Source organism: Orycteropus afer, unplaced genomic scaffold (assembly GCF_000298275.1).
Source record: "Orycteropus afer afer isolate SDZICR_OR568_19922 unplaced genomic scaffold, OryAfe1.0 scaffold00017, whole genome shotgun sequence".
NCBI lineage: Eukaryota > Metazoa > Chordata > Mammalia > Tubulidentata > Orycteropodidae > Orycteropus > Orycteropus afer.
Window position 1 is genome coordinate 13287497 of NW_006921604.1, and position 9075 is coordinate 13296571.

General features: G+C 39.3%; 1 protein-coding gene across 1 annotated transcript in view; it reads right to left on the bottom strand.

The window, feature by feature from the left end:
• Positions 1 to 9075, bottom strand: part of RFX8 (regulatory factor X8) — a 99744-nt gene that overhangs the window by 66808 nt on the left and 23861 nt on the right. The window contains 1 exon segment of the mRNA XM_007959540.1: positions 7230 to 7316. Coding sequence (XP_007957731.1) covers positions 7230 to 7316 — 87 coding nt within the window.

Here is a 9075-nt window from a genome sequence, read left to right on the forward strand (position 1 = left end):
GGGTTTGAACTGCCAGCCTTCTGGTTAGCAGTCAAGTGCCTTGGCACTATGCTACCAGAGCTCCCATGGCTAGGTATAGGCATACTGATATATGGGTAGGTACCAGTGTGTACACAGGTGAGGACTGATAGAAATATTTATAGTTCTGTGCAACTAATATGAAGGTGCAGGCACATATATTCATTAAAGACACAAGTACAGATACTCCACAATCATAACCAAACTCCTGACAAGATTGGTTTTCTGGGTTTGAAAGCTTAGGACTACAGTCTCATGGGACAATTTAGTCATTTGCCATAACATAGTTCACAAAAATCATGATCTGCATCCTAGTGAAATGAGTAGCATCTGAGATCCTGAAAGCTTGTGAGCAGTCATCTAGGACACAACTATGGGTCTCTACTTGCCAGGAACATAGGAACATGTCTACATGAACCACAACCTTATCTATCCCGAGACCTGAAGCAATAGATGGTGCCCGGCTACCACCACTGACCCTTTTGACTGAGGTCACAATAGATGTTCCCAGACAGAGTAGGAGAAAAATGCAGAGCATAACTCATTTCTTACTTTTTTTAAAAAAAAAAAAGGCTAAATAAAATGGAACAGTAGAGAACAGAGAAGACTATCACCCTGAGACATTCTTTAAACCTAGAACTGAGCCTATCCCTTGAGATTACCTTTTAGTGAAATAGCAGAGTGTCACACAAAATAAAGGATATTACTTGTAAGATTGGGGCTCTACTTAAAAATCATCAATATGAGACCAAAAGGTCAACAATTACTCACAAACAGAGATGAGGAGATAAAGGGGCAGGGAAACTAGAGTACCAGAAATGGAACAAACAGAAGACAGTTAAAGAGACTGTTGACACAGTGTGATAAATGTAACTAATGTCATCAAACAATTTGTGTGTAAATTGTCAAATGGGAACCTAACTTGCTGTGTAAACTTTCACCAAAAACTCAATAAAATATTATTAAAAAGAAGAAGAATGACAGACCAAAGTAGAATGGCTAGGGCTCAGAAAATTAAACTGTCATTGGCCCACAAAAGCAGGCCAGAATCTATAAGCCAAAACCTAAATAGGGTGACTGCTTAATAGTATAGAAGATTTTAAAAAGATGAAGAGTCTCCTAACCTAATAAACAAAATATCCAAGATACAACAGAAAATCACCTGTTATACCAAGAAGTAGATAAGCTACAATTTGAATAAGAAAAGACAATCAACTGACACTGATTACTAAGAAGAATCAGATGTTGGAATATTCCAAAGAGGATTTTAAAGCGGCCATCATAAGGATACTTCAACAAGTAACTACTAATTCTCTTGAAATAAATGAAAGAACAGAAAATCTTACCAAAGATGTTATATAAAAGAACCAAATGGAAAATATAGAACTGAAAGAATATAATAACTGAAATTAAAAATCCTATACATTATCCTATGATAAAAAAAATCATCTAAATATGTAAATAAATATATCAAAAGCTAGAAAAATATGTTTAGGAGTCTTTTTGAATGTTTGCTATGTGCTAGATGCTGTTCTGAGTAATCTTTGTATTAATTCATTTAATTCTCAAAACAGCCCTATGGAGTAGGTTCTTTTATTATCCTTGATTAATGGAAGAGCAAATTGAATCACAGACAGGTTGAGTGACTTGCCCAAGGTCATACAACTTACTAATGGCAGAATCAGCCAGTCTGGTTCCAGATCCTCTGTTTTTATCCATGTATAGGGAGTCCTCTTGTTACAAAGATCCGACTTGTTCTTTAATGTTATGTATACTTGCCATTACTTTGAAATGATTGAATCAACCCCGACTCGCAAAAAATTCTTCATCACAATCACCTTCACTTGTTGTACATGCAGCTTTAAAATCATTGGAAAGGCTTCAAGCCTTCTCTTGCCTAAACCCACTGCCATGGAGTTGATTCTGACTCATGGAGACTATATAAGAGACTAGAACAGCCCTGTAGGGTTTCCAAGACTGTAAATCTTTACAGAAACAGACTGCCTCATCTTTCTCCTGTGGAGAGGCTGGTGGTTTTGAACCACTTACCTTTCGGTTAGCAGCTGAATACCTTAACCACTGCACCACCAGAGTGCTTTTCTTGCACTGAAGTAAGACTAAATGAAAAATGTATGCACCTGTTCGAACTTACCTACAAATTCTTAAAGACACAGTTAGGAAAGGATCTCATTCATAACCTAGGACTGCCTATACAGTGTTGAACAGTAGTCTTTCTCTCTCTCTCTCTCTCTCTCTTTGGAGAATTAAACTGATTTCAGCAGAAAACAGATCTCAACGGACTATCACCTATGGGGTCTGGGCAGGCAAAGGCCTCCTAATTGGTCTCTCTACTCACTCCCCTATCACCTTGTGCGCCAACAGTCCAGTCGCACTCAGCACAGTAACCTGAAGGATCTCCATTTAAAATGCAAATAAGATTGTCTTCAGACTCCTCAACACACTCAGAAGAAAATTCCACTCTTTTCTAAGACTTATAAAATCCTGACTATGTTTTCTTGTTCTTTTCCTCCTACTCTCCTGCTCATTTACCAAGCTCCACCCTAAGACTTTACTGCTGCTCTTTGAACTCATCCCGCCTCAGGCCCTTTGCACTTACTTTTTCCTCTGCCTGGAAAGTTTATTCACCAGACCTTTACTTAGCTGACTCCTTTACTCGTATTTTTGCTCAAATGGCACATCCTCAGGGAGTCTTTCCATTATTCCATTTTGTTGTTTGCAGCTCACATCTCCATGTTGTTCCTTTTTTATTATGTAAATCCCCCACTAAAACATGATGAGAGAAGAGGTATTATTTATCCTGTTCACCAGTTGCTAGAAAAGAACCTGACTTATTGAAAGGAACCCAAATATTTGTTGGATAAAAAAATAAATTAATGAAAGATAAGTTGTATATTTTTTTATTATCTGACCATCAAAGAGATGAACCTCTTATTTTCGAGAAACCTTTTTTAACAGAAATTTATTTCACAAGTCCTTATATAAAAGATACGCAGCTATGGTGGCATAGAGTTTAAAGCATTAGGCTGCCAATCGAAAGGTTGGTGATTGGAACCCACCAGCTGCTCTGTGGGAGAAAGATGAGACAGCCTGCTTCCATAAAGATTTACAGACTTGGAAACCCTGTGGGGTAGTTGTACTAAAGGGTAGCTAAGAGTAAGAATCAACTCCACGGCAGTGGGTTTTTTTTTTTTGTTGTTGTTATATAAATGATATATACTAAAACAGATAGTTTGATAAATATATTTCAAAGATTATTAACAAGCTCTGGTGGTGTAGTGCCTAAGGCATTTGACTTAACTGGAAGGCTAGCAGTTCAAACTCACCAGCCACTCCTTGGAAGGAAGATTGGGCAATCTACTTCCGTAGCGATACCACCTTGGAAACCCAAGGAGGGATCTTTATGAGTCACAATCGACTCGACGGCAGTGAGTTTGGTTTCTTTTTTTCTTTTATATACTGTTTTTATTTACTATGAGGAGAAGCTTTGAGAATAGTCTCTAGCTTATGGCATGCTTGGACCCTGCATGTAGCCGTGTCATTGCTCAGCAGCCTGCTATGCTCTGCCAACTTTGGAACTTAAGTTACAATGGACTTAAGTCATGTGGATTGGTAACATCAGGACTGTGCCTTTTACTTGTCAACCTTGGGACTTGTCAGCCTCAGCATCCTACTAGTAGCTGTCTGAGTGAAGAAACACCTCTAGCTCCAGTGGGCTGGGAGCAGGAGGCAGAGCTGGACCCTATGGTTGAGGGGCTATCACCCAGTTCCTAGAGCCTGGCACTTTGCACTTGGACTTAAAGCTTCCAAATTGTGAGAATAAACTCCTGTTTGTTTAAGCCATCCCATCTGTGGTATATTCTTGTCAGAGTGGTACTAGGTAACCAGAACACATATTTATAATTATAAACTTATAACATGCACTTACACATTTACTATAATATGTATACATTCATTATAATTTTTGCCTTCTAATGTATATATGCAAGAAGCTCTGGTGGCGCAGTACCTAAAGTATTTGGCTGCTAATCAAAAGGTTAGCAGTTCAAATCTACCAGCCGCTCCACAGCAGGAAGAAGGGACAATCTACTTCTATAAAGATTTACCTGCCTTGGAAACCCAGTGAGGGTCTCTGAGTCAGAATTAACCCAAAGCCAGTGGGCTTTGGGTTTTTTAATATATATATTTAGCATTTCTTGAAATGTGGAATTAATAAGAAATGTACCCTTAAATCTTGATGCTGTAAACAATCTTTTAACTGGCCAAGACTTTAAAGTTTATTTATCAATGATCAAATATTTGTTAAGCATGGAATATATGAAAAGCATCTGCTGCTGAGCTTATCTTATGAATGAGCTAATGTTGCCTTTGCCCTTATCTTTGTTCCCTGGCATCCTTCCTCTTCCTTGCTGACGATAGAACCTATTTTCTTCCCACAAAGACCACCTTCAGTGCCCCTCTCCCATGACATCTGCAATCCCATATCTTTAGGACACTAGTGGCTTCGCACACCTGCTGAATGCCTGCTCTGTGGTGCTTATTGTCGGGTGCCTGCAAGTTGATTTCAACTCATTGACTCCATGTGTTATAGAATAGAACTGTCCCATAGGGTTTTCTAGGCTATAATCTGTATAGGAGCAGATTACTAGGCCTTTCTCTGCCGAATCAAGTGCTTAACTATTGTGCCACCAGGGCTCCTTGCCTGACCTGTTAGTTCTTCTTTTTGTGTATGTGTGCATGGCTCTTCAAACTGTCTGCTACTTGATGGACTACTTTGTTCTGAATGAACAAAGTAGAGTAGGCTATGGGCCCAACTTATCAGGCATGCACAGGTTACCAAGTGAGAAAATACACTTGCAAGAGGAAAGTTCTAATGATAACTGAAATAAATTTCCTCACATCTACTCCCTTTCCTAAGGCCTCTATTTTGTTGTCATTTATCCATCCTGTGACTAAGAAATGAATAAGAGATATAAGAGAAAGAACTGTTTTGGAGCAGAACATAATGAATTCATTTGAGGTTTGGTTTGAGGTTTTGTGGAACAGGCTAGGCTGCGTCATCTTTGCTCCCCTCCATTGACACTGACTCAATCAATTGCTGACTCCTGAAGACCCTTCCTCCATGAGGTCTTTCAAATCTATCGCCTTTCAGTGCAGGCACTTATTTAAGTGACTACAGCAGCCTCTGAACCAGCTCTAGTTCCATCACTTTCTCCTTCCCAATCTTTTCTCCTTAAACCCCAGTTCCAAGTTTTCAGTTCTTCAACAGCTATTTCAGTGCCTACTCTGTGCTACCATGGTTTTTGGCCTTGCAAAGGTTTCAGTGATGATATTATCCTACTCCTCAAAGGAGGCTTCCCTTGGCTGTGGATTTATAAACACTCTGTGCCCCAGCCTGGAGTTCAAGGCCCTCTGAGACTTTCCAGGTCTAACTTCTGCCACAGGTCCATATACAGCTTCTACTTCAGGAAGCCTGTGCCTTCATAACCCTTGTCTTTGCTCATAAATCTCCCTAAGTCTGGAATGTCCTCTGCTCTCCTGCCTCGCTCTCCCATAGCACCTGCCAAAATTCTAATCTGTCCTTCATGACTTAGTTCAAATCCCAACTCTATCATAAGCCCTTCATGATGCACTGCACAAGATGTGTGCTCTCCTTCTCTGGTTTCCCATGAGACATTTTTAGACCTCTGATACCCATCATGTTATACTTTCTATCAAGTTAAATGTACATCTGATCTATCCTATTAACCTATCCTAGAGAAGGATCCATGTCTTAAACATCTTTGTAGGCTTCTCACCTCTCCACCTCATAGCTACCTTACACATGGAGTATCTTACACAAATTATGGCTATATAGTTTATTTTCCAAACCAGAATATTTTTGAGACTGAAAAGGGCACTATTAATAATTACACTGGGTTACAAGTACAACTCAAATCGTCCTTGGCTACTTGGACATATGGTCACCTTATTTATGTAAAATGAAGGCTCAATGAATAGTTTATGAATTTAGGTGAAATGCTAATTGTGTAGATAGATAGTGTGGAATGTGATAGAGTGGAGGCAGGAGTCCATATTGGAGCTGGCATTGTTAGGGATGGTTCCACTGAGCAGATGGTCCTTAGGGGTATGTCCAGAGAGAATGAATGGGATTCATTAGACAGAGAGAAGAAGGAATGACATTTTGAGAGAATAAAATGATAGGAATAAAGGCAGAAACACATTTGATATATTCAGAGAAAAGTAAGTATGGCTGAAATTAGTGGTTTACATTGGAGAGAAACAGGCCACATGGTTGGAAAGTGGGGTAGGAAGGAACTAGGGCTCTAATACCTTTGTAAGGGGGGCAGTATTTCTGAGCAAGAAAGAGACAAAGCAAATGTAGAATTGCAGGGAAATTAGTCTGGTGCCCATGTATAGGGTGGATTGGAATGGAGAAAGGCTGAGGAGAGGGAGGCCTTTGGGTGACTCTTTGTACAGATTCTATCTATTGATATCATAACTTGATAGCAGGAAGTCAACAGGAAGACGCAATTTCCAAGATGTTGAGTGTGAGGTACTAGTGGGTCATCTAAATGGATATACCCAGTAGATAGGAGAGCCTATGTGGTAGGTGGGATAAGGACCAGTAATAATTATTTAGGAGTCATCCAGAGGAGGTGAGAGGTGAAAGATAAGAAAGGATGAGGTGTCTTAGATACAAATGGTATGAAGAGTGCTGTTGAAGATCAAGGGCTGAATCTTGGGAAATTCTTGCACATAACAGAGAGGGGAGAGAAAAGGGATCAGAGAAGGAGTCACCATGGGGAAGAAACTAAGTAATAAAGAGTCCCAAGGACTAAAGAAAAGTTCAAGAAGGAGGTGGTCAATTGTGTCAAGTTTTGCAGAAAAGCTGAGAAAAACTGCAGAAAAAAGTCGAGAAAACTCACTCAATGGAAAATGGCTTTGGTCATTAGGATAATGATCTAAACTGTCTAAAGAAATGAACCAGAAATGGATTTATTTGGTCAATGATGTTGACAAAGGTTGAGTTACCACACAAGATTAATACAAAGATGTGTTAATGTATCCATCCTTAAGACATACTTACTGGCAGAGCAGTCAAAAAGTCAGTTAGATACAACTAAAATCTGAATGGTTCTAATATTAACCAGGCTTGTGACCTGTGACCAAAATACCCCAATGATACTAACCTGTTTTATCTCTTTTCACCGAGAAGGTAGTGATATTGTGCATAGAAGAAAGAACTTTTCTTGATACAGATTCCATCATAATGATACCTGGAAAAAAAAAAAGTTGTTTGTCTCACAAATAATGTCAAACTACCCCCATGCTTTTTATTTATGGATGACACAGAGCAGGCTAGTAAATTGGATTCTCTGGGCTTCATCACTGATCCCATTTATTATCAAAAGTTAATCAGTCATTCAGCCTGTTCAAGCTCTATTATGTAGACAAACAACTTCATACTATTTCATACATGTCATTGTTAGCTGCTGTTGAATCTTCCTCTGACTCATGGTGATCCCATGCACAATGGAACAAACTGCCTCCTGGTCTTGTGTCATCCCTATGATCGACTGCAGATTGGAACTTTGTGATCCATAGGGTTTTTCATTGGCTGACTTTTGGAAGTAGATTACCAGGCCTTTCTTCCTAGTCCTTCTTAGTCTGGAAGCTCTGCTGAAACTTTTCAGCATAATAGCAATATGCAAGCCTTCAATGACAGCAGCAGAACATAAAGTGCATCAGCCAGGAGTAGAACCTGGGTCTCCTGAATGTAGACTGCAAACTCTACCACTGAACCATGAATGCTTCCATTTAATACATATACCAAACTCCAAACTCACTGCCGTCAAGTCGATCTCGACTCATAGTGACCCCTCCTTGGGTTTCCAAGGCAATATCACTCTGGAAGTAGATTGCCCAATCTTGCTTCCGAGGAGCGGCTGGTGGGTTTGAACCACCTGCCTTCTGGTTAGCAGTCAAATGCCTTATGCACTAAATCACCAGAGCTCCCATTTAATACAGACTAGCCTTGAAATGGGCTTGAGAATACCTATTCTAAAGGAACCCTGGTGACAAGATAGTTAAGAGCATTGGCTGCTGAACAAAAGGTTGGAGGTTTGAAATCACCCAACAGCTCTGCTCCCACAAAGATTATAGCCTAAAAGACCCTATGGGGCAGCTCTACTCTGTCACATGCAATTGCTGTGAGTTGAAAATTGACTCGAGGGCACCTAATAACAACAATCTTACAGAAAGGAACCCTAGTGAATGCAGGATTTATTGAACAATATCATTAATATCATATGCAAGTAAAATTATGCTGAAAATAATTCAAAAATGATATCAGGAGCACATCAACAAGGCCCAGTCAGAAATTCAAGTCAGATTCAGAAGAGGATGTGAAACAAGGGATATCATTGCTGAAGTCAGATGATTTTGGCTGAAAGCAGAGAATACCAGAAATAGTTTTACCTGTGTTTTATTGACTATGCAAAGCCATTTGACTGTGTGGAGCATAAAAAATTATGGATAACATTTGAAAGAATGGGAATTCTGGGACACTTAATTGTGCTCATGAGGAATATCTACAAAGAGGCAGTCTTTGGAACCGAACAAAGGGATACTGTATGCTTTAAAATCAGGAAAAGTGTGTGTCAAGGTCGTATCTTTTTACCATACTAATTAAATCTGTATGCTGAGCAAATTATCCAAGAAGCTGGCCCATATTGAAGAATAATGTGGCATCAGGATTGGAGAAAGACTCATTAACAACTTGCAATATGCAGATGACACAATGTTGCTTGCTGAAAGTGAAGAAAACTTGAAGCACTTACTGATGAAGATCAAAGACTACAGCCTTCAGTATGGATTATACCTCAACATAAAGAAAATAAAAATCATCACAACTGGACCAACAAGCAACATCAAAATAAACAGAGAAAAGATTGAAGTAGTCAAGGATTTAAATTCACTCGAATCAACAATCAGTACCCATGGAAGCAGCAGTCAAAAAATCAATCAAAGTATTGC